The 27,676-nt window shown below is 42.8% G+C and overlaps 2 protein-coding genes across 6 annotated transcripts; one reads left to right on the plus strand and one right to left on the minus strand.

Annotated features, from left to right (window-relative positions):
* The first annotated feature begins 57 nt into the window (after window positions 1–57).
* FAM161B (FAM161 centrosomal protein B) lies at window positions 58–11,763 on the plus strand. Of its 2 annotated transcripts, none has more exons than XM_035108770.2 (9): window positions 58–184; window positions 773–1,080; window positions 1,318–1,862; window positions 2,865–3,193; window positions 4,330–4,457; window positions 5,071–5,238; window positions 8,084–8,183; window positions 8,973–9,106; window positions 9,950–11,763. In XM_035108770.2, exons 1-9 carry the CDS (start codon window positions 113–115, stop codon window positions 10,032–10,034), a joined length of 1,869 nt encoding a protein of 622 aa, XP_034964661.1. In that variant the 5' UTR covers window positions 58–112; the 3' UTR covers window positions 10,035–11,763. The 2 variants fall into 2 exon arrangements, with proteins under 2 accessions (XP_034964661.1, XP_034964652.1); XM_035108761.2 differs by having other exon boundaries at window positions 120–184; window positions 951–1,080; window positions 9,950–11,761.
* A 10-nt stretch (window positions 11,764–11,773) lies between these two features.
* On the minus strand, window positions 11,774–25,998 carry ZNF410 (zinc finger protein 410). 4 transcript variants are annotated; one of them, XM_035108783.2, is made up of 12 exons: window positions 25,850–25,998; window positions 23,808–23,997; window positions 22,291–22,426; window positions 20,833–21,051; window positions 20,336–20,527; window positions 18,204–18,363; window positions 17,292–17,473; window positions 15,697–15,786; window positions 15,134–15,259; window positions 14,511–14,648; window positions 14,038–14,170; window positions 11,774–12,810 (listed from the first exon to the last, which is right to left on the minus strand). In XM_035108783.2, exons 2-11 carry the CDS (start codon window positions 23,838–23,840, stop codon window positions 14,046–14,048), a joined length of 1,401 nt encoding a protein of 466 aa, XP_034964674.1. In that variant the 5' UTR covers window positions 23,841–23,997; window positions 25,850–25,998; the 3' UTR covers window positions 11,774–12,810; window positions 14,038–14,045. The 4 variants fall into 4 exon arrangements, with proteins under 4 accessions (XP_034964674.1, XP_034964702.1, XP_060128724.1 ...); XM_035108811.2 differs by lacking the exon at window positions 25,850–25,998 and adding an exon at window positions 25,340–25,832; XM_060272741.1 differs by lacking the exon at window positions 25,850–25,998 and adding an exon at window positions 25,312–25,832.
* Between the last annotated feature and the right edge of the window lie 1,678 nt (window positions 25,999–27,676).

Consider the following 27,676-nt stretch of genomic DNA (forward strand, 5'->3'; position numbering starts at 1 on the left):
TGCGAGGAGCGACACAAAAAAGGAGGGTGCCTATTGGCTAGAGCTACAAGCGGGCACGGCGAGCTGCTAGCGGCGGAGCGCTGCGGGCGGCGCAGCAGGTGCGAGCGGGACGATGACAGTGTCGGAACCTCAGGGGGCCGCGGGCGGGGCCGAAGCGGTGCTCCCGAAGGAAGAGATTCGACGGGTATGCGGGGCGTTTGTAAGCCGTCTGTAACCATGGCAACAGGCGGCGGTTGCTTGTTGCCATGGCTGCTCCTCGGCAGCTTCACCTGAGCGGGAACTGGAGTTAGGGCAGGCATCCCCAAACTTCGGCCCTCCAGATGTTTTAGACTACAATTCCCATCATCCCTGACTACTGGTCCTCTTAGCTAGGGATCATGGGAGTTGTAGGCCAAAACATCTGGAGGGCCGCAGATTGGGGATGCCTGGGTTAGGGTATGATGGGGATGGAAGTGCGAGGGCATCCCTGGAGGAAACCGATGGGCGGCAGAGGGGAGCAGGCCAGACCTGTAACAGCAACAGTCACCACAAATAGCAAATAACAAATTCAAAAATAATAATAATTTTTTTTTACAAGGAATAACATGTGAACCCAAAGTTCAAGGGGTCTTCTTTAGTCCCAAGTTAACTGAGCACAGGCTTTTTTTTGGGGGGGGGGGAAGATGCTGGTTAAATGCAAAGTGGTATACAGTATTTTGAATGGAAATGCATTTTCAAAATAGTTTCTTCTTCTGTATTTGAAACCTTTGTTTTGTTGTTCTGATTTGCCTAGGTGTTTCCAATTAAAGCACAGTCTCCAGACTGTAGTAGTAATGTTTCTCTGCCTGATGGCGGTGAGCTGCTAGATTTCCTCCAGTCAGAGGAACAAATAGTAGGTGCCTCAAATTCAGGAGAGGCTTTTTACGACTCGCTTCAGACCCTCAAAAGGAAAAACAGACAATGTTTGTTAGAACTAGGTCTGATGTACCAAGTACAGTTGGAAAACCACCAGGAACCACCAGAGGAGAACAAGGAGCTGGAAGACTTTTTCCAGGAAAATGGAAGATTGACATTGCCATCAAAGTTCCAGGAAGCTTTGAGGTGAGATGCAAGAGAGTCTAATGAAATCCATACCATGATTCTCCTACACAGGCATAAAGTTTTTACAATAGTCTTGAGTGTTCCTATTGGACAACAGAACTAATAAAATAATGAAACAGATCTTAGTGTATCATTCCTCCTAAACTATCTCCTTTCATTTATTCAAAGTTCTCCAATATATTTCTCCTGATTTATTTGCCATTGATAACATTATTTTTTACCATATGATATCCTCAGATCTGGCAACATAAGAAGGTTCAATTCATTGACTAACATCACTGCTGATAACCCAAAAGATGAGCAAAATAATCATTCGTTTCTTCAGTCCTTTTCAAGATCAAAGAGTGCTTCAGCTACATGGATCTCCTCTATCACTGTCCCTCAACCCTTCAATATGACACTTCGAGAAGCTCGCAGAAAGTTGAAGTCCCATGCATTGTTTGAAATTGAATCAGCTGAGTACAAAAGACAAAGCCTAGAAGAAGCTGAATGCCAGAAACAGTTCAGAGCACAACCTGTGCCTGCTCACATCTATCTGCCACTCTACCAAGAAATAATGGAAAAGAATGAAATTCGCAGGCAAGTGGAAACACAAAAGAGAAGAGAACTGCTCCTTTCAATGCAAAAACCCTTCAGTTTTCAGGAAAAAGAAGAAAAACGAAAGGAGGTCATCAGACAGAAGATGCTAGAAGTTTTGACTCCAGTTGAGAAATCAGTGCCAAAAGTCAGGAAGAAGATCCCCAAGTCCACCTATGAACCAATGTTTGGGGATAAACTCAAAGGTAAAACAGCATTTAATGCACTGTCTTAACAATACCCAATGGTAGTATGAAGGTATCTCCTTCATCTGCTATAGGAGACATTTCAGTTAGTAGATTCATTGTCTGTCATACCAGTACAAAAGAAATAAAAGAAAATAGGCCTTTTATCCTGCCATATCACAAAGCACATTTCTTATCTCAGAGTGAGTAGGACCAATCAGTGGAATTGGTAAAAGCAGGACTCAGGGAAGGTGATCAACAATCACATAAAAATTAGGAAACTTCTCTGATGTTCCAGAATCGCACTGGTTGATGAATTGGGCATCTTCAGGACCTTGGCCTCTGCCCCACCTCACTAACCTCTGGAGCTGATTAGCCTGGGAAATGGTGATGGCTAGGAACTTTATCCTTCTCTTTAAGGATGCCAACCTGTACCATGCCTTTGGGAAATTTTTCTTCTTAATAGTAGAATGCATCCAGAAATGAATTGCCCCTCTTGGCTTGTTTCTGAAGCAGGGCTATGCAAATTTCGTTTTATTATTATTTATTAAATTTCTATACCCCCCTTCATCTGAGGATCACCGGGCAGTTTACAATATAAAAACACAAAAACACATAACACAGTAACATACAAAAACTATACCCCCCCACTGTTTAAAGGCCATGGATTGTTTAATTAGCCAAAGGTCTGGGAGACTTCATGTTGGTCATTTTCCTTTCTAGAATACACATGTTTTTGGAAAAGAATAGAAAAAGAAATAGAAATAGAAAAAGAATTAGCATTATTAAGTTGTGCTGCATGATATATCCCGTAACTAGTTTTTTATTTGGAAAAGATACCTGTTAAGCGGTTTCAAATGTTCTGGATTTTCAGTTCTTGCTTTTGCTTTAACGGTTGGCTCAACCATTAGCCTCTCCTGTTATTAGTGTCATTAACACTTTTCGTCTGTTGCATTAGCCAGATTTACATATCTTCTCCCAGCCTGTTCATTACTGTTCATCACTGTTGCCTTTACTCCCCAGAAGCTGAACTGTTTCGAAAAATCCGTATTCAGATGAGAGCCAAGGATTTATTGGAAAGTTCCTGGGCTCCTATTGAGCTTGGCAAGAGAAAAAAAGGATCCCAAATTACCTCTATGAACAGGGAGAAAAAACTGAGCTTTCTGCAGGATAACTTCAGTTTTAAACCAAGAATCAATACATCTGTGCCTGACTTTGAAGGACTTTACTGGGCATTCCAGAGAGAAGCTTTAAGCAAACGAGAAATCAAAGAAACAACTCATAATAAACCATTCAGATTGAGAACATCTAATCTCTCTTGCAAACATCAAGTGCCTAATCAGGGGATGATGGTAAAAGGGATTGCTATTATCTTTGTACTGCTTTGTGTTATTTTACATACAAATTACTCATCAGTGCAAAACGCCAAATATGCTATACCATCCATTTAACTCAGTGTTGAGATAGTTTTAGACCAAGTTAGGCTTTCTTTGGAACAAATGTTACGGAATAAAACAAAGAGTCTCAATGGCACCATCTTATGCTTGAAGTCTTAACTGTAGTAGTACTTCTATTGAATTGTATTTCAAATAGTAAATCACTTAACAACTTTAATAATATTAATATTAAATAGCAAATCACAGTATCTGAACTAAATTTTGGGGGAAGGTAGTCTGAAAAACTGAGAGAGATGGACGTTTTAGGCCCAGTAGACAAAATCAAAACTGACAAATCACCAAGCCCAGACAACATCTGCTCAAGAGTTCTTAAAGCACGTAAATGTAAAATTGCTGAACTTTTAACAAACATATGTAAATTGTCTCTCAGATCAGCCTCCATACCCGAGGACTGCAAAGTGGCCAGTGTAACCCTAATTGTTTTTAAAGGAATCCTGGAAATTAAATGCTGTTTGGTTTAACAGCTGATCTGTCCCAGGAAAACTGGTGGAAAGTATTGTTAAAGATTAGATCAGCAAGACTTGTTCTTCTGTATTCTTGCTTAAGCAGATCCAGCATTACTTCTGCAAAGTCAAGTCCTGTCTCATTAACCAATTATAATTCTTTGAGAGTGTCAGCAACCATATAGATAGAGGTTGACACAGTGTATTTGGACTTTCAAAAAGCTTTCAGCAAAGTACCTCACCCAAGATCTTGTGTAATCTTAGCAGTCATGGAGTAAAAAGAAATTTTCTTGTAGATCAGGAAATGGTTATGTATGTAGCAGAATAAGATCCTGTTGTGTACAGGATGTGTCACTTTCCACATCAATAGCTCTTCGCCCCACTTACCTGTCAGCATAATGTAGTCCAAATGTAAAAATGTGAACCTCATAAAGAGACAAGCATTTGCAGTTTGATAGTAACAAATAGCAAACACTTTATATATGTGCATGCATGCATACTTATGAAGAGAGCACAGCTGCAACTAAGCACTGTACAAAAAGGTGTGTTTTTTAAAAAACCACCAATATTAAATATTCTTACTTTCAGGATTTTCAACAACCTTCCAGGGCACCAATACAAAGGAGTCGGTCTTTGAATTACCTTTCATCCCTCTCCTCCAACACACTTCCGATATATATCACAGATGCAGTGAGAAAGAGACAGTCTGCTATTAAGTGAGTAAATTACTCGGTTCGAATCCCCGTGATGGGGTGAGCTCCCGTTGTTTGGTCCCTGCTCCTGCCAACCTAGCAGTTTGAAAGCATGTCAAAGTGCAAGTAGATAAATAGGTACCGCTACAGCGGGAAGGTAAACGGCGTTTCCGTGTGCTGCTCTGGTTCACCAGAAGCGGCTAAGTCATGCTGGCCACATGACCTGGAAGCTGTATGCCGGCTCCCTCGGCCAGTAAAGTGAGATGAGCACCGCAACCCCAGAGTCGTTTGCGACTCGGCCTAATGGTCAGGGGTCCCTTTACCTTTACTCATTTAATTAAAGTATGAATAAGTGCGAAGGTGGAACATCCTGATCCAGACAATGCCTTCAAAACCATGTAACATACTCCTGCCTGTCCCACATGGAGGTGGAGGCCACCTATGCTTTTGGATACCCCCCTGAACAAAATTCCCAAAAGCCTGCTAAAATTCAGGGTTGAGAGTACCACGTATACTTTGATCAATATTGTTTTAACTTGGATATATGAACTGGCTTTGTATAAGTTTTGTTTTGGAAAGCTTAGTGATTTTATTTTGAAATAAGATCCTATCCCATTATCCACATATATATTTATAGACGCCTTCAAGAAGATAAAAAATACAAGGAAAATGAAGGAGCTCGTTGGGCAGAGTTGCAGAGAAAGAGAGGTCAAGCTATGCATAAGTCTCTAAACTGCCGAGCAAAAGCTTTGGATCCCCATAAAAGCTTGGAGGAAACGCACAGAGAAAAGCTGAAGCAAAACTGGTCAGTATGCTAATTGGCTTCGGTAGCATATTATTGAAGCAAAATCATTTCATATTGATAGCTCGGTATGAGAAATGGGTTTGGGCTTCAAGTGTTCATGACCAATAGGCAGCAGTCGTATTATTTATTTACACTTCATGCTTATCTCACCACTATCCTTAGATATAATTGGTAACAGAGCCCCAGAATTTGGAGGAAAAAATTGTAATAGAAAAGGGATTCAGATTTGGATCTAAAAGGCTTCCCCAAAAAAGCAACATCTCATTACTGTGCCCTTCTTCTCTGTCTGACTGAGTTTTTAAAAATAAAAGTATTATTTATTTATTTATTTATTTATTTATTTAATTTCCTGGATGCTATCATGGACTGGATGAGCACTAATAAATTGTAACTGAATCCTAACAAGACAGAGATCCTATGGGTGGGAGTTTTTCAGTTTTGGGAATTTGAATTTGTACCCGTTCTGGAGGTAGAGCATCATTTGAGGGTGCTGCTAGATCAATCACTGATGCTAGAGCCCCAGTTGGCTCTGAGCACCCATTCCCAACTTTGGTTGGTGCACCAGTTGCATCCATTCCTGAACAGGGATTGCCTTGCAGCTAGGCCTGGGTGATTTATCACCCAAGATGTGTTTGCAGACTGCGATGACAGCTTCACTCAGCGGTATATCGCTGGTGAAACCTCCATGCTCTTGAGTTTCTCTGCCTTCAGTGCCCAGCGTGTTGAGGGAGAAACAAACTAGCTGGGAGCTGGAGGCAGAGGGACTCAAGCGGCGATTTCATCAGCGATATACCACTGGTCCTAGCTTCTGCTTGCACATGAATAGGAGTGAGATAGGGCTGTTCTCAGCTGTGAAACGGGAACCCTCTGCTTCCCAGCTGAGAGATCCCCCAACCCTGCTCCTGCTTGCACATTTGCTGCACCTTTCCTCCCAGAAAGACGGACCCCCACCCTTCCAGTGGAAGGCAACCAAGCGGTGTGGAGGCTCTTTGATGCTGCTGGCAGGCCCAGTGCTCACCAACAGCCTCCAGTAGCCCCTCATCGCAAGTATAGAGTGGCTTTGCACCCCGCGCCTTGCAGACTTCTCCGAGGAGGGTGGGTGGGCTGCATCATTCCTCCTGGAGTGAATGACCCCCCATCGGAGGAAAGAGACTGCACACCCCCACGGGCAAATGCACAGAGCCTGACAAGTTCTGTGTGCTTGGCCTTCAGGGAGTGGGGGGCAAGCAGACAAGCTGGCTTGTCTGCCCCCCCCCCATGTTAGCAAAGGCAGAGGGAGCTTGGCCAAGCAGCCCCAAGGTCCTTTCTGCTCCAGCGTGAGCAGCAGGGGCCTTGGGGCTGTCTCCGCTGGGGGCAGGAGCTCTCCCGCCCCCAGCGGAGCCTGGCCAAGGGGTTTTGGGCTCACTCAGCTGGGGGCAGGAGCCTTTCCACCCCCCGACTAAGTCGCAGGCTGGGGCCAGCTGTATTGACCTTAGCCCATGAGGCACTGGGGTGAAAGCACTTCAGCTTCCATGGTGAGAGCTGCGGCAGTTTCACCTGGCATCTCTCTGGCTGGGCCCAATGCAGCTTTTTTCAACACCGCGCTATATTGCCAACTTGCGATGTTTGGCTGGTGATACACCACGATATTGAAAACCCAACATCGCCCAACCCTACTTGCAGCAATGGTCCATACATTGGTAAACTCTGTAAAGGGGTAAAGGGGACCAGTCGCAGATATTTCTGGGGTTGCAGCGCTCATCTCGCTTTATTGGCTGAGAGAGCCAACGTTTGTCCGCAGACAGCTTCCGGGTCATGTGGCCAGCATGACTAAGCCGCTTTTGGTGAACCAGAGCAGCGCACGGAAACGCTGTTTACCTTCCCGCCGGAACGGTACCTATTTATCTACTTGCACTTTGACGTGCTTTCGAACTGCTAGGTTGGCAGGAGCAGGGACCGAGCAACAAGAGCTCACCCATCGCGGGGATTCAAACCACCGACCTTCTGATCGGCAAGCCCTAGGCTCTGTGGTTTAGACCAGTGGTCCTCAGCCTTGGGCCTCCAGATGTTTTTGGCCTACAACTCCCATGATCCCTAGCTAGCAGGACCAGTGGTCAGGGATGATGGGAACTGTAGTCTCAAAACATTTGGAGGCCCAAGGTTGAGGACCACTGGTTTAGACCACAGCACCACCCGTGCTATATTTGAGGCTATCCTTATGCAAAATGCAGCTACTGGTAAATTATGCCAGAGTTGGAAAAATCTGCATTGGCTTACTATTCACTACTGAATTAAATTTAAGTTTTTGCCTGTCTCTTGAAGTACAAGCCAAGCCAACTGTTAGAATCTTCCAAGGAGACCCTGCTGGTAATTCCATTACCAGCAGATTTGAAAACACAGGAGCAGGGTTGTTGTTTTTTTTGTTTTGTTTTTTGCAGTAGCAGCCACCCACTTGAATGCTCTCCTTCTGGTAATTTGTGATGTGGAGATAGTAATGGCTTTCAAATACCCCTTAAAAACTTATGGGTAAAAACTTTTACCCAACCTCTTAACATTTTTTGTCCATTGCTGAGTTTTATCAGTGATAAACAATTCTGTTTTCCTACCTTGTTTTTAAGAAATGTTATTGCTGTTTTTATGTAAATTCCTTATAAACATTTTGTTAAGCAGTATAAATATGTTATAAATGAGTTGCCAAGGAGCATAGGTGCCCAGATGGTCTTCTGCACCCACATAGCAGAAGATCTATATGCAGCCGATTTCTGTGGAGAGATTCCTATCCTTAAATGTGCCCTCCTACCTGTAATTAAAAGTGCAGCACAGAGTAACTGAAGATGATGCATAGTACAGAAACCTTTTGTTTCAGGCAAAATGTCCGAAAAAGAACACAAGAGTATAAAAAGGAACTAGAAGAGATGAAGTTGCGAGTGAAAAACAGACCATATATGTTTGAACAGATCACAAAGGTAACTATTTTGGTTTGGGGAAACTGTCAGGGTTTATAGACTCAAACAGTAAATACTAGCAGGCTGTAGCAGGAAGTCAATATTCAAGTAACCTCTTTGCCATTCTGGAAGTCTGCAGCATAAAAAAAAACTTCAAGGGAAAAAGAGTTTGGTAGGGAACAATATTTAGTTGTTGACCAGCTGTAATGATAGAGAAAATACTGTGCACTAAATAGGAAAATATTGTTTTAAACTGGGGTATATGTTTGAATGGGGACGCGAGTGGCACTGTGGTCTAAACCACAGAGCCCTAGGGCTTGCCGATCGGAAGGTCAGCAGTTTGAATCCCCGTGACGGGGTGAGCTCCCATTGTTCGGTCCCAGCTCCTGCCCACCTAGCAGTTCGAAAGCACGTCAAGTGCAAGTAGATAAATAGGTACCGCTCCGGCGGGAAGGTAAACGGCGTTTCCGTGCACTGCTCTGTTTTGTCAGAAGCAGCTTTGTCATGCTGGCCACATGACCCGGAAGCTGTCTACGGACAAACGCCAGCTCCCTCAGCCTATAGAGCAAGATGAGCGCGCAACCAGAGTCGTCCGCAACTGGACCTAATGGTCAGGGGTACCTTTACCTACGGTATATGTTTGAATATAATGGTCTTCAAAGAATTCGCAAACATTTTAAAATATAATGGCTTCTTCCATATTGAGAGAAATATCCATTTACTTTTCTAGTTTAGAGCGATTGCCTGGAATAACTAAGTATTCATGAAGGGAAGAGGGCCTACTAAACTGCTTGTCTTCTCATTCCACAGCAAGGTGCCCGTCAGGGGGCAGAGAGGCTTTTTCGAGACACCTTGCAGCAGTTTGGGTTGAATGAAGAATTTGTGAAAAGCAAAGGAGGAGACTCCGCTGACCTAGTAGGGAAGGAGCAGTCTGAATCACAAAGGTATTAAAGAACAGAAAATCACCAGTAGCCACCAGACCCAATTCAAGATGAAATGGCTTGGGACCAAATTACATGAAAGAGAATCTTCCCAAATAGGAAACTACCTGTGCTTGGCAGGTGAGGCCTTGTTGGTGGTGCCGCTGGGGGCTCCCCAGCTCACATTTAAATGTGACAAGGCCTCTTCAATGGGAGTTCCCCATTCATAGGTCCTTCCTGGTGAGGGAGCATCACTGACTTGGGCCCCACACTGTCATGAAGTCAGGGTGGCGACGGGCCCACTGTACCCCAGAAGCACGTCCATGGCCGCAGTGCACCCCAACAGAGGCCTCGCAGTGGAGGCGGAGGTGCAGGCCCTGGCCCAGTCGCCGCCAGAGGGAAGGCACCAACCGGCAGAGGAGTTGGTGCACCTGTTGTGCGGTGTGGGTCTCCCCTCATTATTGATTTTCAGGATTTTTAAAACATTCCGGTTTACTCAGACATTTGATGGCTGGGGAAAAAACCTGTTCCTGGAAACCCTGAGATCACTGGTTGAAAAAATGTTTTTAGAATTTTAAAATTGTTTCATTATTGATGTGTTAAGCCACCCTGGACTCATTTGGGAGGAAGAGCAGAATATAAACTGAAATAATAATAAAAGTCCCTGCTCACAGATTGAATTTAGGCTAGTCACACTGTCTAAAGTATCTCACACAGTTCTTGTGAGGATGAAATAGAGAAAACAGAATATAGGATGTTCTGAACTGCTTAGTAGAGTAGGATTCAGATGTGAACTTTGCAACTATGACCACCACTTCCAATAATTTTATAGCGTGGAATTTAGAAATCACAATTTTTAATCAACAGGACCCATAAGTCGCAGAGGAATACCAAAGCTGGCATTATACAAGAACTAGCTGAAGAGGGGCAAAGAATACTACAAATGAAGTAGGAACCCAATGGAAGTCTTCAGGTGCCTAAAGCTCCCCCCCCATTTAATCAAATGTCATTAGATTAGGGTTAGGCAACTTCTTCAGCCGAAGAACTGAAGCTAACATGCTTTTACATTATCATTTGTAATCATGGTGTATACTAGATTATAGATAACATATGTATTGCACTCCTTTAGATAATCACAAAAGATTTGGCACCATCCCTCTACTTGGGTGGGTGGAAGTGGCAAGCTATGTGCATTTGCAGCCTGCTGTGCTGACACAGATCCTGGAAGCATCATCCTGTTTGGACGTTTCATGCTAATGGTACCCATATGGATTCTGCACTAACTTAAAAGGTACCACACTACTGTTTTAAATGTTTGTGCTTCTCAGGTTCAGGAAGCTGTACAATGGAATTGCTACAGTAGATATTTTTAGCCAGTTTTGTTTCTACAAACAGGTTGGCAACAAGGAGTTTTTAGATTTCCCTTCAGTAACTCATTTGCACTATTTTTAAAAACAAAAGATGGCCAGAGGATGTATGCTAAATCCTCTTCTCCACCCCTTGCCCATGCAAGGCTAATAAAAATATATTTTCCCTTGCAACCTAGATTTATTATTTTTACAAGTTCACTGAGATTTATAGTCCAAGATACCATTATGATTCTATGCTGGCTTACTTGGAAGTAAGTACCATTGAGGATAAATGGACTTACTTACAGATAAATGTGCTTAGGGAGTAAACTGAAGTGTGTATGTTACAAAAGCAGCAGTATATTAGTCTAGTAGCAACTACAGTAGTACCTCGGGTTACGAACGCGATCCGTTCCGGGTCGCAGTTCGTAACCCGAAAAGGCCGCAAACCGAGCGCCGCTTCTGCGCATGCGCAAAGCGCGATTTTCGCATGCGCAAAGCCCGTGCGCCACTTCTGCGCATGCGCGGGACGCACACGCGCCGAAAACACTTCCGGGTTTGCGGAGTTCGTAACCCGAACTGTTCGCAACCCAAGCGGTTCGTAAACCGAGGTACGGCTGTACTGAAAAGCATGATGAGTTGTTATTCCATCTGAACATTTAGTAAAAATTAACTCTATTTTCAAAAACATGAATAAAATCATTAAAACCAAGATTCATAGAATTTAAAGTAACATTTAAAGTTACTTTATTCATTGAGGACAGGTGGGGGTGGTGGGGACCTTTTTAACTCCCTGGGCCAGATTCTTACCAAGATCTGCCTTGCAGGCTAAATTGACGTAAGTGGGACCACCCACATCTCAAAATCCCTTGAACACCGAACTCAGAGGCACAAAAAAGAAGTGGCATGAGATTTGCAAAGCCTTTTCCAATTCCCAGAGGGTGGGGAGACTTGCAAAAAGATGGAAGATAGCCTCTGCACTCCCTTTTGAGCAAATGGGAGCACAGGAGCTGCCTTTAAACCCTTTGCAAAAGCTACTTTGAAACAGCTTGCAAGTACACATGAGCTGCTTCAAAAAGTGCTTTTGCACAGGACTTTTAATCCCTGCTCAGTTAATATTTTTTGTGCTGTGCTGTATTATTGTTCTAATGGTCTATACTGTAATTGTTTTCAAATATTTAAGCGGCTCAGAGAACTTTGTGAGTGGCACAAATACTGTATTTATTATGCTTTGTCTGGGCTATATCAAACCATGTTAATTCTGAGCTCAGAGGCTGATGAAAAGATTTATGCATTTTCCTATTTTACTAGTAGAACTGTCTGAGGTAAATGAAAGCTTATGCTATAATAAATGTGCTTGACCTTAAAGGCATTACAAGATTCATTGTTTTCACCTTTTTATATGTTCACAAAAATATATGGCCTTTAAACTATAATGTAGAAAGGTGACCCCCCCCCCCAAAAAATTTAAAGTTGAAGGAAGCTATATGAGACGTTTCAGCAACAGTGCTGTCGGTACAGTGGCCAGTGAGAACATTCTTGCTCATTTTTGTTCTATTTTTTCTGTTTAATTGTTTTACATATATAGTAATAGGGTTTTGTATTACATATAACTGCTTGGTACTTGGCTTTAAGGTACTACCCATGAGCATCTTTGAATAGGCAAAGTTATGAATTAAGAAAAACACAAAATACATAAATATCAGGAGTTGGAAGTAGATAGTTTATTTACAACTGAAGAATACTGAATAGATTCTACCTCTGATTTTTTAAATTAAGCCCTAATAATTAGAAATTAAAATCACAGCAAGAAGCAAGGGTGTCTGAGGCAATCCTCTGAACAACATCACGTCTTCAGTTTGGAGCAGAAACCAGATTAGAGAGTGTATCCGCACCAAGCAAGGAGATCTGGAAGATCTAGCTCAAAGAGAAACCACAAACCACCTGATAATTCAGAAGCAAGAACAGAACTGCAGTGCCTTGTTGCAGAATTCACTACCATCTAAAGATACTCCTCCAAGAAGAACGAGTCAATATAATGCTGAGCTTATGGTCAGCTTCAGGAGAGAAAAAAGTGGCTAGAAACTAGTTCCAAGAGCATTACCTCCTCGCCTTTGGGGTGCCAGGTTCAACAGGAACAGTACCCTGTTCAGACATTAGTAAAAGCTCCTGAAGCCCTTCTTCAGAGGTTTCAGTGATTGAAGCGAACCATATTCCAGGCCTCTGGTCTGACAGGTCACAATAAGTACACTAGAGGCACAGCATAAGCTCTGGGGATTCAAGTACCACATGGTTTCTTGAGCCCATCTTCACACAAGCCTCTTCTTTAGCTTCATATCTTGTGTTGAATACTTCATTCATTTGCTCTTCCTTTTGTAACTGCAAATCAACACATTTTATTTTTATCAATACTAGGTTCAGACTTGTTCATAAAAAATGAACGAATAATAGAATAATTCAAGCAACACACTGCTCTATTATAGTTCACAGCATCTTTTTTTCTTTCTTTCTTTCAAGCCCTCTCTATATGACAAATTACCAACACAGATGTATGGGAGAAGTACTTTTACTTGTAACACCTTCTAACGTATTTGTTTTAAATGAAGGGCCTGGCTGATCAGTACTAAGGCAGTGGGAGGAACTGCCACTTCCTAAGCCCTGCTGGCTCACTCTGGTCAGGGTAGAAGTTGGGCAGGGGCAGGACCATGCTCGCACAAAAAGTTGAGCAGAACATCTTTAGATTGCTTCACTTTTCTCTCTCTAACACAAGTGTAAAATAGCCCCTTCTGGAGCAGAAGGCATCTTAGGATTCAACTCGTACTAAAGATTCTGTGCCAGCAAAACATCACAGGAGTACACACTTTGCCTGTGTCATATTATGAAAGATGGCCCTGTGGGCTGGGAACAGCAGGCTGACAGAGGGCAGTGTTATTTTGCAAGAATTGTGTGACATTGTGGTACCACACCCAATCATTGTTCAGTGAAGCAATGGATATAGTAAGGTGGTAACAAAAGGCCTTGCCTAGTCATCACAGTTAATAGACTGTAATAAGCTTTAACTGAAACCAACAGGCACCAGCAGAGGTTGTGATGTTTGTGTCAGACCAAGCTGTATACCACTATAGCTATATAGCTTCCAGATCAATATAATAATAATAATAATAATAATAATAATAATAATAATAATAGGTAAAGGTAAACCAACCATTAGGTCCAGCGCAGACGACTCTGGGGTTGTGGCACTCATCTCGCTTTATTGGCAGCATGACTAAGCCGCTTTTGGTGAACCAGAGCAGTGCACGGAAACACTGTTTACCTTCCCGCCGGAGCGGTACCTATTCATCTACTTGCACTTTGACTTGCTTTTCGAACTGCTAGGTTGGCACTAATTATTATTAGTGGCCTTCAATTTAAGATTGAATGGGGATTATTATTATTACTATAATCTTCCATAAAAATTTCAAACAAATATTTTTAAGACTAAATAATAACCAAAAGCCTCACAGCTATCAAATTCTCAAATAGTAGAAAAGGTAAAGTTTTCCTGCACTTTCAAGAGACTAGAATTATGATGTTCAAAAAGAAATAGAAGTCTTTTAGGCTGACCTGTAGATTTACTGTAGTAAAGATGACACCCCATAGGAGTGTCTTGATGTTGACATGGGCATCAGGTGATGAGATGGCAAAACCACATCAGATGCAGCATGGAGAGAGTTTGTTGCTGCTTCAGCAAGAACCTCTGCAAATCAAACAGGAGACTAAGTTGTGCTTTGTAAAATGTTCATTGGGGATTATTTTCTCAAGCAACCCAATCTTCAGACAAAAAATGAAGTGTGCAATGTGGATGTATTAGACTAGAGCAAATATGAGAAACAGTGGCTAAATCAGCACTCAGGAAAACATATACAGTATTAGAAACCAATATAAACGTATTATTATTGCATTCCACCCTTCCTACTGAAACTATGTCTTGGAACTCCCATAAATTATCCCATTTAAGACTATGCTGATAGAAAGACATCCCCTTCCAACTCAGCTTCTGTAAACATTTCATTGCTAATAGGAAAAAAAATTCCCACCTTCCTTTACACCAATAATTGATTCCGTGTCTGGCAAGTGCAAGGATTCTACACCAAGGCTGGGAGGTGAGCTCATGGGCACCAGATTCTTACTGTGCACTTCAGATTCTTCCAACAAACTACTGCCCATCAATGACTCTGTTGCAAAAACAAAACAAAACACCAAGTTGAGGAGCAACAGCATCAGTGTCCACCATCACACAGAGAGGGATTTCTGCTTCACAAATCTGAAGAATGTGGACAATTGTTTTCTCACTAATCCTTATCCAAGATTTCGTCTTTATTACCTGTATTTGCAGGAGGAGAGTTTATATACAGGGTATATTTTGAGATGTGGGCATAGGCATACACATCTGAAAAGCACAACTTTACTTACACAGATCAATTTTATAACTGTTTTTCAAAGCTGGGAAATAGTTAATGCTTTGTAGTCAAACACTCTTAGCCTCTCTGTTCCTGCAGTCTCTTCATGTGATATATTTCACATCCTCAGAAAGCCACATTTATATCACCATCTCATGCTAACACTTCTATGGCAGAACAGGTTTCTCTTTCTCAACTTGACCCTTCTCATCACTATTTGAAAGATCCAGTCATACATTCCCATTCTACTTGATTCTTACCTGTTTGTTCATGTTGTCTGTTGCTATCTGTTCCAACTCTGGAATGATGTTTCTTCATGTGTACATTCCTACTACCACTCTGAGAAAATGTCTTCCCACAGATTTGACACTGGTGGGGCTTTACTCCTGAAAACAATATACAATAATTACTAGAGCATAGCATGAAATATCCATTTTCTATGCTTAAGTAGTTTTCATTTCTCTTGAATTCAGACACCAAAGGCTTAGCTTTAGAAAGGGGCTATCAAGTTCACAGTCAAATTTTGTCAGAAAATTTGAGCATTTTAGAGTCTCAGGCCTGTATGTACAAGAAGCCTTTGACCTAGAGACTGTAAGATCTCACTTTGTCATACCCACAATTGTATACACTAGGCCAGATGCAGTTTTTAGCCTACACCTTGGAAATTATGAGGCTCAAGCGGAGAAAAGGGCAAGACAGCATAAAAAGCAAAGGAGGAAGCACATTAGTAATTGTTCAGCAAGACCTAGGGAATAATGTTCTGCTGTCTTCAAGATAGATGCTGTCTGTTGTATGGGTATCTCAAGGAATGAAGTCCCCTTACCTGAATGGACAACTAGGTGTTTCCGAAGGCTGGAGTATTCAGCAAAGGAGCGACCACAGCCCTGAGCCTCACATAAGAAGGGCTTTTCCCCTGCATTGAAGCATTTGCTTCAGTTAATTCAAAAAGTCACTTGAATTGCATATGCCCTCAAATGCAAGGATCCACTTCTTTCTATTAAGTTTCTATTAAGTTGCAGTTTCTCAAATTCAGTCACACACCTTTCCTTGTTTACATGAGTTCTATACATATACATACAGTGGTACCTCAACTTACGAAGACGATCTGTTCCATGACCGTCTTCGTAAGTCTAAGTCTTAGGTTGCCGAAGCGCCCGTTCTGCGCATGCGCGAAGCACGATTTCGCGCTTATGCACATGCATCGACCGCGCACACCACTTCTGCACAGGGCAGAACGCACACACGGCAAAAAGACTTCCGGGGTTGTCGACTTCGGAAGTCAAAACCTTCGGAAGTCGAGTCGTTCAGATGTCGAGGTACCACTGTATACATATACATATACATATACACATACACACATACTAGCTGGCCCGACCACTCGTTGCTGTGGGTTTTTGTGTTAAGTGGACCCTTTTCTGTTAAATGGACCTTCAGAGTCTCCGTGGAGAGTCCTCTCTGGTTCAGAGTCCCCCTTCATTTTGTACACACTCATTCCCCCCAATACGAGTATTCTGTGAAATTATTACCTGTTCCAACCCTGACTCTCCTACCCACGCGGGATTTGTTAAATCTCCCCACCCCATCCCAACACATTCATCCTACCCAAATGCAGGGGGTTGTAAAAGGTCCATACCCATTAGTGGTTTTGGGGGGGGGGTTGTCTGAAAACATGCGTTGTAATGTCATGTCTCCCAAGTGTAGATTGGGGAGGAAGTATTTGTTTTTTTATATCATCCCAAATTGGATTACACGCGGATGTAATGAATAAGCCATTGTGGTGGATTTTGGTTGGAATGCGGGTGTTTTGTGTGTGTGGTGGGGGGTTTTTTGAGGGGGGGTGTCGTTTGAATGTCGTGATTATTATTATTATTTTGTTTTATGTTGTGTTGTGTTTGGGTAGTCCTCTGTGTACTTTTGATCACCTAAAGGCGGTGTGGTTTACCTTTGGCCTTGTTCACATGACCTGCTAAGCCAAACCTTGACTTATTGAGACCGTACACAGAGGAGCTCATATCCACATTGCTCCCTCCTGGTCCTCTTTGCTGCTGTGCCAAGCCAGGTTTGGCTTAGGGGGTCATCTGAATCGGCTTTCTCCTCCCTATCTTCTCCCTTAGCTGTAACATAGCCGGCACTTGGCCCTCATAAACAGCGTCCGGGTGGAAATCGCTGAAGTGTCCGGGAAAATCCGGACATATGGCAACCCATGTCGGAAGTGTAGATTTTGCCTAATTTCATTAAAAATACCTCAAAGCTCAACAACTGTGGCAACCCTAAATAAATACTTCATAACAGGCAGAGGCAGCAGCTGCCCAGTCAGTGCCGTGCTCATAATCTGACTGATAGAAATGGAGAGAAACTTTTTTAACACTTCAATACTGGAATAAAAGAAGAATTCGAAAAAAGGGGAATTGTACACACCAGTATGAATCCGCAGGTGATTCTTCAGGTTCCCAGCTGTCGTGAACTGCTTCCCACAACCTAGCTCAGTGCAGATGAATGGTTTCTCACCATTGTGCGTTCTCATGTGCACCTTCAGCCTCTGCAGGACATAGAAGCTTTTCCCACAATCTTTTGCTGGACAAATGAAGGAACGGTCATTCCTGGAAAACAACATCACTTTCATGGTACTATTATACATGCTGTTGTAATCAAGTAGTCCTCTGCTGGTGTTCTGGATTTCCTTAATGTGGTGGTGTATACATTTTTGTTTTTATTTCAGTTCAAAATGAAGGGGCTGAAAAGTGGCATGGCCAGTTACTGGCCCCACCTAAAGTAAGAGTTAAAGTAAAATGAAGAGGTTGCCTTACACTGTATAAATAATTTTAATAAACCAGATATTCTCATTTAAAAGTTTAGGTCACATATAACGTACACAAAACAAAGCAGTTTTGTTTGGGGCCAGTTGCAAATCACAAGCCACTCCCAGGCAGTTAAAACACACAGTGTTTTCAAAACCACAATGGGTGTATTTGCAAAATAGAGATGGGCTTTTTCTGTTTCAAATTTATGTACTGTGGACCCTCCAGATATGAACTTAATTCGTTCCAGGGGTCCGTTCACACCCTGAAAATTACGTAAATAGAGGCGCGTTTCTGCGCACGCGTGCAGCACGATTGAGTGTTTTTGCACATGCATGCACAGCGAAACCTGGAAGTATACACTTCCGGGTTTGCCATGGCCGTAAACCGATGATTCCGTGATACGTAAGTAGAGATACGACTGTACTTTGGTTAACTGTCTGAATTTGATCGTTCCATAGCAGGACCACTCATATAGCTCCATACAGTCTGCAGTGCTCAGTAAAGTCATAGCTATAGCAGCTCTATGCACCTGTGAGTCTTTAAGTGGTATTTGAAGTGGGCCGGCCACACAAATGTCCTGTCACAGCCCTCAACTGTACATTTCAACTTTTTCTCCACCCGAGGCAAATGAGGGATAGGGCTGGATTCTTTCGGTTGAGGGTCTCCTGAGCAAACATGAACATTTTCACCTGGAAGGGGTAAAAAAAGAATAGAATGGTAAGATAACAGTGATGCAAAGGAGAAAAACCTCATTTAAATACATTTAAAAAGAGAATCATTTCTGCTCATTTTGTTTAGTCAGCCCCCTGAAGTGGAATGCTTTTCTTCATACTTCAAATCTGTTCTCTCCCAAATTTTCAGGAGGTTCCATTTTCTTGAGGGGCAGGAGCAGTGGGGGCAGTGAAACGCTAGCCCAGAAAGCTGCTTTATAACCAGTCACCACTGGTCCATCTGGCTTAGCACTGACCACTCTGACTAGTAAGTTTCCTAGGGTTTCAGACCGGAAGCGTTCCAAAGTCCTACCCAGAGAGATTGAGCCTTCTTCATCCAAAGCAAGTGCTCTGCCAACTGAGCTATAATCCTTTCCCAAAGGTAGGGGGAGGGTAGAGAAGGCATGTTAAAATAATAAAGCACTACCTTCCACATTTTTGCATACCTGTTCACATTCACTGTTTCCCTGACTTGCTGTTGCTGCTTGGTCACCTTCTTAAAAACAAAACACAAAACTTAAAAGGGCTTCTTCACTATGTGATCCCAGCCAACTTGCAGATCTCATAGTAAAACTGGCACCACGTGGCCAGCTGTAGTTGTGTGACAACAGCAAGGGCAAACAATGCCCTTCAATTGCTCTCACACTTATTGGGGGGGGGGAGAGACAACTGAGAGGACTCATACCATGTTATGCTGGCAGTTTCACTATCTTACTATCATTATGCAGCATATTTTTCTCCTGACTGAGCTCCCATTGCACATAGTTAGGCATGCCTAATGGACAGAACAGGCATGGAGATGTGCTTCCCATTATAAACAGTGCCGTACAAACAGATGAAGTTGCAACAGAATGCAAATAATTTCTATTTGAATGTGTTACTTCCAATGGAATGTGCGTCCCAATCTCATCAGCAAGAAATCAACATTACAAAATTGGATTGAGGAAGGGAACATCAGGCTGGTTACCTCAGCAATGGAGCTGAATTTGTCAAGCATCAGCAACTCCCAGGTATACCTGCCCTTCAGCAGATTGCATGGCCCAGCAGTCATGCAGCAACAACTGGTGAAAACAGTTCAGAGCCAGGAGCTACTAAACCCAGAACTCCGTTTACCCTCACAGCCTTGCACAGGCATGGCCAGGTGCTATTGTGACTGTGCAACAGCACCCTAATCAACTAGTGCATAACTTATGGGAACCATTACCTCTGCTGGTGGGAGATCAGAGCAGCCTCTGGTCCTGCTCCAAAGACAATAGGAAATTATATGATAGGAACATAGGAAGTATGCCACACCATTGATCAATCTACAACATTACTGTCTACACTGAGCAGCAGCTCCTCTCCAGAATTTCAGAGGGGTTTTCTCCCAGCCCTCCCTGGAAATGCTGGGAGATGAATGAGAGTTAATTCAAATATATTCATCAAATTTATATTTTTTGTTGTTGTTCGATATTTTCCCAGATTATTCATTATTCACTATGACTCATCACTGTATTTTGGATTCTCCTGGACTTGAATACCACCGCTTGGTATCCAAGCCCCAAACCAAAGTCCTGTTTGAATGTATTTTGGCTGATGAAACGGCTGATGAAACTGCTGATGAAAGTAATGATTTCATCAGTGTGTGGTGTTTTAGACCCATAACTTAGTAGCAGTTGCCAGGACATTACCATGTTCGCTTCTACGTAGATGTGTCTTATTTCAGATATAATGATATAGCGGTATATTGCGATGTTTAGCTGGTGATATATTGTGATATTGAAAACCAGATATCGCCCAGCCCTATTAGGGACATTGAAAGTTTTTTACCTTAAAAGGCAGGAAGTAAATGACTGAAGACCTCAACAACATATAAGAGCTCTACAAGATTTCCTAAACTCATTTTATGGGTGAAAGTAACATTATACCTTGAAAATGGAAAAAAAAGCAACAGAAATAAAAGCCTTCTTACCATTATTGCTTGCTTTGGCATTCTTTGCGAGCTGTGCTCGAGTGGCAGCAATCAAACTGTCATGAGCCAGTTCCTGCACTCGCAAAAACCATGGGGTACTGCTGTCGGTGCTATCATTCGAGAAGAAATCATTCCCAGAATCTTCTGCTTCATCTTGGACAAACACCAAGTGCTCTGAGGGAGAACCTAGGCCTAGAAGGGAGGCAGTTTTCATGAGACGATAAGAAGGGGAGCAAAATCTCTTGCTTCCCACAATATCACAACAGCAGGGGTGGCTAATCTGTAGCCCTCAATATGTCATTGCACAGCAAGTCCCTTCTGCCCCAGCCAGCATGGCAAATGGCCTGGGCAGATGAGAGTTTTAGTTCAACATCATCTGGAGATGCCACAGGTTAGCTTCCCTGCTCTCCAGCCACTTTACTGGAAGGTGATGACTCCTGTTAAATGCAGCAGTGCCCAAATCACTCTGTGTGCTTTGAAGTGCTTGCAGGAGTTACCTGTTCGTGTTAAATTGAGAAGGATAAAAGAAGTGCTATCAGTGGGTTGGAGGTCTTGCAATAAGCTAGAAGTATCAGGGCTTGGCAGAAGCTCAGGTGGTTTCTGTACTGTTTGTGCCCTTGTCTCCTCACCATCAGGGCCAACGTTCACCTGGAGGCTTCGCAAAACAGCAGAAGAGGAGACATCCTTTGAGGAGCTAGTATGACCTGGAGAGTCATCTAATGAAGAAAATGAAATTTTAGAAAGCATTTGTGAGATTATGCATTTCATTCAAGACAATCATACTTTCAGCACAAACATGACAGAAAACCATTATAAAACCAGTAACCTTAGTAGTACATCTAATGTTATTTTTTTTAAGAAAAGTTTTATTTATACACTTTTCAAGTTTATACATTTCATTAGTTTTACAATCAAATTAGCATTTCAAAGTTTGACTTCCTTCCCCCTCTTTCTGCGATTCCTTAAATTATTTATTTTCTAATATCTTCTGCATATCCAAATCCATTTAATTTGCTCATTTAATTCTCTACTTTAAATATATATTCTTATGAAACTGCAGGTTATTACAATAACCCTATCAATGTTCTAGTTACAGGTAGGTAGCCGTGTTGGTCTGAGTCGAAACAAAATTAAAAAATTCCTTCAGTAGCACCTTAAAGAACAACTAATTTTTTATTTTGGTATGAGCTTTCATGTGCATGCACACTTCTTCAGATACACTTTTAGATACACTTCAGATACAGATATCAATGTTTTTATCTGTTTGCAATTTATCTGTAAATATTCAATAGAATATTTATAAAGTCCCTTCTATATAAAAGAATATTCCATTCTTTTATAAAAAGTTATTAAGAAATCTTGATTTCTTATTCTTCTGGTAATTTTTGCCATTTCTTCATATTCCATAAGTAAGAGAGTGGATTCTGGCAAAACTGCTAGCAATGCTCTAATTAACATTAAACGACTTGTTGTTGTTGTTTAGTCGTTTAGTTGTGTCCGACTCTTCGTGACCCCATGAGCCAGAGCATGCCAGGCACTCCTGTCTTCCACTGCCTCCCACATTTTGGTCAGACTCATGTTGGTAACTTCGAGAACACTGTCTAACCATCTCGTCCTCTGTCTTCCCCTTCTCCTTGTGCCCTCAATCTTTCCCAACATCAGGCTTATTTAATGTTTATTAATTAGAGCATTGCTAGCAGCTTTGCCAGAATCCACTGTATTACATTTTTATCTCACCATTCCTTGAAAAAGAACTGAACTTTAATAACTGTGCATTACAGAAGTATCCCACATCTAAACACAGCATTCACTCCTATGCACACTTACCTGGAAGCAAGCCAAACTGAACTCAGTGGGACTGACTTCCATGTAGACATGCATAGAACTATGTTGTTAATACTGTATCTTAAAAATGCAAACAGCATTTTTTAGCATAATCAGGCTTCAGGTTTTACCTGGCAACATCAGTCTGTTGCATTCTTGGGGTTCAGTAACAGGAAGGAGAGACAAACAGGTTATATCTTTAGGTTCTGATTCCACAAGCTCCTGTCCTAGTGGAATAGATGTGTTCTGAACAAATTGAACCAGCAGCTGGGGGAAAAGCAAAGATATTAAAGCAGCAGCAAATGCTTAGATCTGAAGCTGAATGCTTTCTGTCAATTCCCCCCAGTTCCCATTCTACAACTTCAGCTGCAAAAGGCAGTAACACAGAGAAATGGTTCACAAACTACTGTAGCGAATATACTAAAAGTAAATATTCTGTCACTCTGAGCTCAACCAAGAAACAATAAGAAATCACCAATGTGAAATAATTACTCACCACTGACTCTGAACTCTTATTTCCCTGTGCAAATGTTAATTCTTATGGTAACAAGCATAAATGTTACAAGCCCTGTTCTTTGCCTAAATTCACAACTACTGTTGCCTTTGCACAGTAGTCAGTTCATTTGTCTGTATTTTCCACAATATTGACAGCACAATTCTTCAGGGTTTTTCACTGGGGCCTCTCTCAGGCCTACCTGGACATGCTGGGGCCAAGCCTGGGACTTTCTGCATGCAAAGCAGAAAATCTACCACTGAGCTATGGTCCTTCCCCAGCTTGATTTTGAGCTGAAAAGAAGCAATAGGCAACATAATCTACATGAATCACCCGAAAACACTTTTGCACTAGTCACAGAGTACAGGCCATATTACACATGCTGTTAAATATATAACTTAACGTCACATGTATTTTTTATATACTATATGTGGTATATTTTGTCACATGTATTTTTTATACAGTACACTATATGTAGTATATTTTGTGGAGAATCACAAAATATACTACATGTGTTTCTTATGCACATCTGGTTCCAATGGAAACAACTCCCCAAAGCTGATAATGGCAGCTTTCCTCTATACTAAATTACACCAATGGCAGCTTCTTTCCCATGCCAAATAGCAGTTGGGGAAGGGGGGGTCAGGACAGTGGAGAAGGAGTAAAAGATTAGTACACCCCTTCCTTTCATTTTGACTAGCCCCCCTGGCAGCTTTTTACCATGAAGGCCATAAGCATAACTGCTCTAAGCTGGAAGTCTTTATGTCAAGCAATTGGGTGCTATTGGTACCTCAGAGTTTTTGCATTAAGAGCCATGTAGACTGTTAAACATTTTTAAATTGTGACCTCTGTGCATTGCAATGCTACATGGGCTTACTCAGAAGTAAGTCACATTGTGAGGCTCACTCCCATGTAAGTTTGCACGGAATTCCTGCTTAAGTGTCACTTGTGATTATAGGTTTTCAAGTGAGACCTTGTGTGTGCAAATCAGATGAGCAATTTTGGAGCCATTAATGAAGCAAAAAAGATTGCACTGCTTCTATGCATGACAGCCATATGCCAACTACACAAATTACTAGGAAAATTATCATTTGCCATAATGATAATTCCAGAATACAGCCATTGAGCCACAAAACAAATCTAGCGGTTGCTGACCTCTGGTTTAGACTCTAACTCATCCGATAACATTGATTCAAGTTTCCGATTCCCAAAGTCAATCTGGATAAGGCACAAAGCTTAAGAGTTCAAAGTGAACAACGTTCTGTGTTTATAAATATATTCCAGCCTCACAGCTTTGTGAGGATCTTCTTAGGAGAAGCCGTAGTAGAGAGCTATTCAGTTTAACCTGAAAAAGAACCAAATATTAAATATATGACCAACATATTGCCAGTCATGCTGCCATATATTAAAACAATTCTTTCTCACACACAAAACAGCAGTAACATAGTGTGGATTCTCTTTGCTTTCTACTGCCACTCCATGCCTATTAAACTGCAGTTGTTAAATTCCTTTGCCAGAGATCAAATTCAAGAAACATTTACAGTGCTATGGTTCATTACAGGGATATAGCAATAACAATGAAAAGCTTTTGACCATTACAGAATATCATTAATTCCCTCCTACATAACTGCAACAAGCTTATTTGGAGATCAGGACCAAAATCTGGGTGCAAAAATAAACATTTTAATACATAAATACCAGTTCTTAAGCAGCTGTCCATTCTCTCCTGTTTTCACATATGCCTAGAATTCACTTCTTTCTCTCTTCCTTCAAACTCATTCCAGATACTTTCAAGGCCAGCTCCAAGCTTCAGCAAGTCCTCAGCACAGCAGCATAGTGCAGCCAAAAGGCTCCCCTGGCCTTCATGACGGTGCCACTGGTGTTACAACCACCATATACCTCCCATTTTAGCTGGTTGTACAATGATTATAACCCCCCATGACCTTACTCAGAGGAAGTGCAATTCCTATAGGAAGTGAGCGGCCAGAAACCTTAATGCTACAGAGCACCCAGCGGGGTTATCACTACATTATACGCTGCACAGCATTTGCACATACAGTAGAATGTTTAAAAAAATGGGAGCTACTACATCCATTGGGAAGCGCAACCTGGTTAAGGTCACAAGTCAAAAGCTGAATAGCAACACGGGGGGGGGGGGTTAGAGAATCCAACTACTGCTAACACTACTTGAGAAGGTCTACTAAATAGTGTCCAGTGTGGGAGGGAAAACACACTCAAAGACAGTAGGAGTTGCCGCCAGTCCGCCCCACTTGACTGCATGGGTCCTGGCAGCCGCCTGTGTGTGCCAGGTGCTGATGTCAGGGCTGGATGTGTTCAAGACCTCTTAATCCTTATTCCCAAGCAATATGTCTTTACAGTATGTCTGTCTTAAAACCAATTTGCTCACACGTGTCCTCGGTTTTCACTGCTTCTTCCATCTCTCCCTCATCATCTTTCTCTACTGCCTATCCTCGATTGCTGCCCAGGGCTGCTTATGGAGCGGTATAAATTCGACAAATAACAAAAATAATAAATATCCCAGCTATTATCATGCAAAGCTCTTCAGGGCAGGAGTCTGACTTTTTTTGTTGACATAACCCTATGAAACCCCACGTGCGCTGATGAAAAGGGGGGGAGTGGGACCCATTGGTATACATACCAAGGCTTAATCCTAAACTTTTCCTTACTTTGAACATTGAGGACAGCGGAGCCTTCCAACCACCCAAGGAGGCAGAGGTTCGTGAAGACCCGGGAGAGTCGGGGCTAAAGTGGTTCATCCAACAAAACGACCCCTCGTGAGACACCGGAAAACTTTCCGGGGCCTAAGCAACAACCAGGCCACCTTCTGGACTGGGTCACCCGGAGTCACCCACCAGCCCCTGGATCCGGATAAGCCCCCGCGGGCGGGCGCTGAGAGGGGAAGAAGCAAAGACCCGTCCCATATCGGCGACAAGGCCGAGGAAGACCCAGGCCGCTCCCACGGCACCAAGAGCGGAGAAGGAAGGGCTTTTCTCACGGACCGGGCTGGACCCAAGAACTGAGGGAAACGGGAGCAGGGAGGCGGCGGTGGCGACACCCCGGCGAGACCACTCGGAGTGAGGGAAGGGAACGCGTGGGCGGAGGGCGCGTAAAAGACGTAGTCTCGCGCCCCCTCCTCCCCCCCCCCCCGCTCCTTCCCCGAGACGAGCGTTTCTTACCGGCATCTCAGGACCGTCCGGATATGACGCGCACAGCCATCGAAAATGCCTCGCTCCCATCTAGAACAGACCATAGAGAGAGGGAGGGAGGGAGGGAGAGAGGGAGTGAGAGAGACGAGCGCGTCGCACCTTTGCTGCTCGGCCGGTCCTTAACAACAAAAAAACCCACAACTGCGTAGAGGTAGAGAATTCGCCTCTGAATGCGTTACCCACTTCCGGTTTCCGTTGGAATACCGCCATACACGGAGCTGGTGCAGAATAGAGAACTAGAGTCCGTCCATGGCACCTTAAAAAGCAGGGCGGTTTTTTTGTGTATGTGTGTTTGTGGCATGTGTGGGTTTTTGTTGTTTTTGTTGCAGCGGACTAACGCAGCTCCCCGGCCCCCAATGTGCAAAATGGGAGAGTGGGTTGTACAGTGCTCTCTTTAATTTTGTTGCATTGGTTATTCCCTCCCCCATGCTCGATTTAGAACCGGAAGTATAAAATCCCACTGAGCCTGTGACTCTATGCTGCACGAAGAAAGACGCCGGTCAGGACGCCAGAAACACGGGTAGCTTCCGGATTGCATAGCAAGCGACGCCCTCTCTTCTGACGTCATGTTCTAGTAGCGTGGGGTGCTTGCTGCGTGTACTTACGGATGTTCTCTGGAATCTATGTACTATGCAGCGGTTTGATCTAGTCCCAGTATATTTGACGGATATTTTTGGGTGCCTAGCCTGAAACCACCTGCTCGCTCTCTAAACCAGACTGTCACTGATCCAGATAATTAATGGCCACAAATCTAATATTAAAAATGGTAATGCTTAGAATCTGTGGGTTGAGTCGGGGTGTATTTCGGTCTCTCTGGATATTGAACATCCGACTTTGCCACATTTCAGCAAAAAAGGGACGTTGTTAAGCTGGGATCCATATGCAAATTTCACACTTAACAAGACATGAGCTAAATGCAAATTGGGAATTTATTTAAAGCAGAAAAGAATTTCACCGTATGTGCTTATGCGTGGTATTCAGCTTGCTTTGCAGATCTGTTATCGGTTGGGAGTCTGATCTTTTACCCTTTGCTTGTTTGCATTTTTGTTCCACTTACTAATGAAAGACACACATCTGTTTGTTTATGGGCTTTCTGACCTCGCATTCCTCACCCACCCTTCTTTTGTCACCACTACACATGTATATGCCATGTATATATTTGCAAGCCGAAGATACATTTTTTTGCATCTAATGATACATCTGGTTTAGCCTACAAAAGTTTGTGCTAAAGTGTGTTGTTTTTTGCTGCATAAAACTAATATGGCAGGCTGCCTCTCTAGAACACGGCAGTAGCCAGCAAAATAATACTACTACTACTAATAATAATAATAATCCCTCCCCAGTCAAAACCAGGCTCAGGGCGGCTCACACCAATAAAATTACAATAAAACATAAAAAGCAATTGATTGAAATACAGATTAAAATACAGTATTAAAATTTAAAATTTAAGTTTAAAATGCAGCCGGATTGTAAGTAGTCCATAAATCCAAGCCATGAGGGAGGAAAACACAGGGGTCAGACTAAGTCCAGCCCAAAGGCCAGGCGGAACAGCTCTGTCTTGCAGGCCCTGTGGAAAGATGACAAATCCCGCAGGGCCCTGGTCTCCTGTGAAAGAGCATTCCACCAAGTTGGGGCCAATACTGAAAAGGCCCTGGCCCTAGTAGAGGCCAATCTAGCCACCTTATGGCTCAGGATCTCCAGAATACTGTTGTTTGTGGACCTTAAGGTCCTCCGCGGGGCATACCAAGAGAGGCGGTCCCGTAGGTACGAGGGTCCCAAGGGCTTTAAAGGTCAAAA

This window comes from Zootoca vivipara, chromosome 1 (assembly GCF_963506605.1).
Source record: "Zootoca vivipara chromosome 1, rZooViv1.1, whole genome shotgun sequence".
NCBI classification, from domain to species: domain Eukaryota; kingdom Metazoa; phylum Chordata; class Lepidosauria; order Squamata; family Lacertidae; genus Zootoca; species Zootoca vivipara.

What these genes read in the sequence shown, in the direction of transcription:
- FAM161B (XM_035108770.2), top strand. Translation starts at nt 113, where the DNA reads ATGACAGTGTCGGAACCTCAGGGGGCCGCGGGCGGGGCCGAAGCGGTG. An exon ending in TGTTTGAACAGATCACAAAG is followed by an intron (nt 8,184 to 8,972) that starts GTAACTATTTTG and finishes CTCATTCCACAG; the next exon opens with CAAGGTGCCCGTCAGGGGGC. An exon ending in GAGCAGTCTGAATCACAAAG is followed by an intron (nt 9,107 to 9,949) that starts GTATTAAAGAAC and finishes TTTAATCAACAG; the next exon opens with GACCCATAAGTCGCAGAGGA.
- ZNF410 (XM_035108783.2), bottom strand. Translation starts at nt 23,840, where the DNA reads ATGTTATCGGATGAGTTAGAGTCTAAACCAGAG. An exon ending in ACACCTAGTTGTCCATTCAG is followed by an intron (nt 15,260 to 15,696) that starts GTAAGGGGACTT and finishes TATTGTTTTCAG; the next exon opens with GAGTAAAGCCCCACCAGTGT. An exon ending in AATTATTGGTGTAAAGGAAG is followed by an intron (nt 14,171 to 14,510) that starts GTGGGAATTTTT and finishes TTTGATTTGCAG; the next exon opens with AGGTTCTTGCTGAAGCAGCA.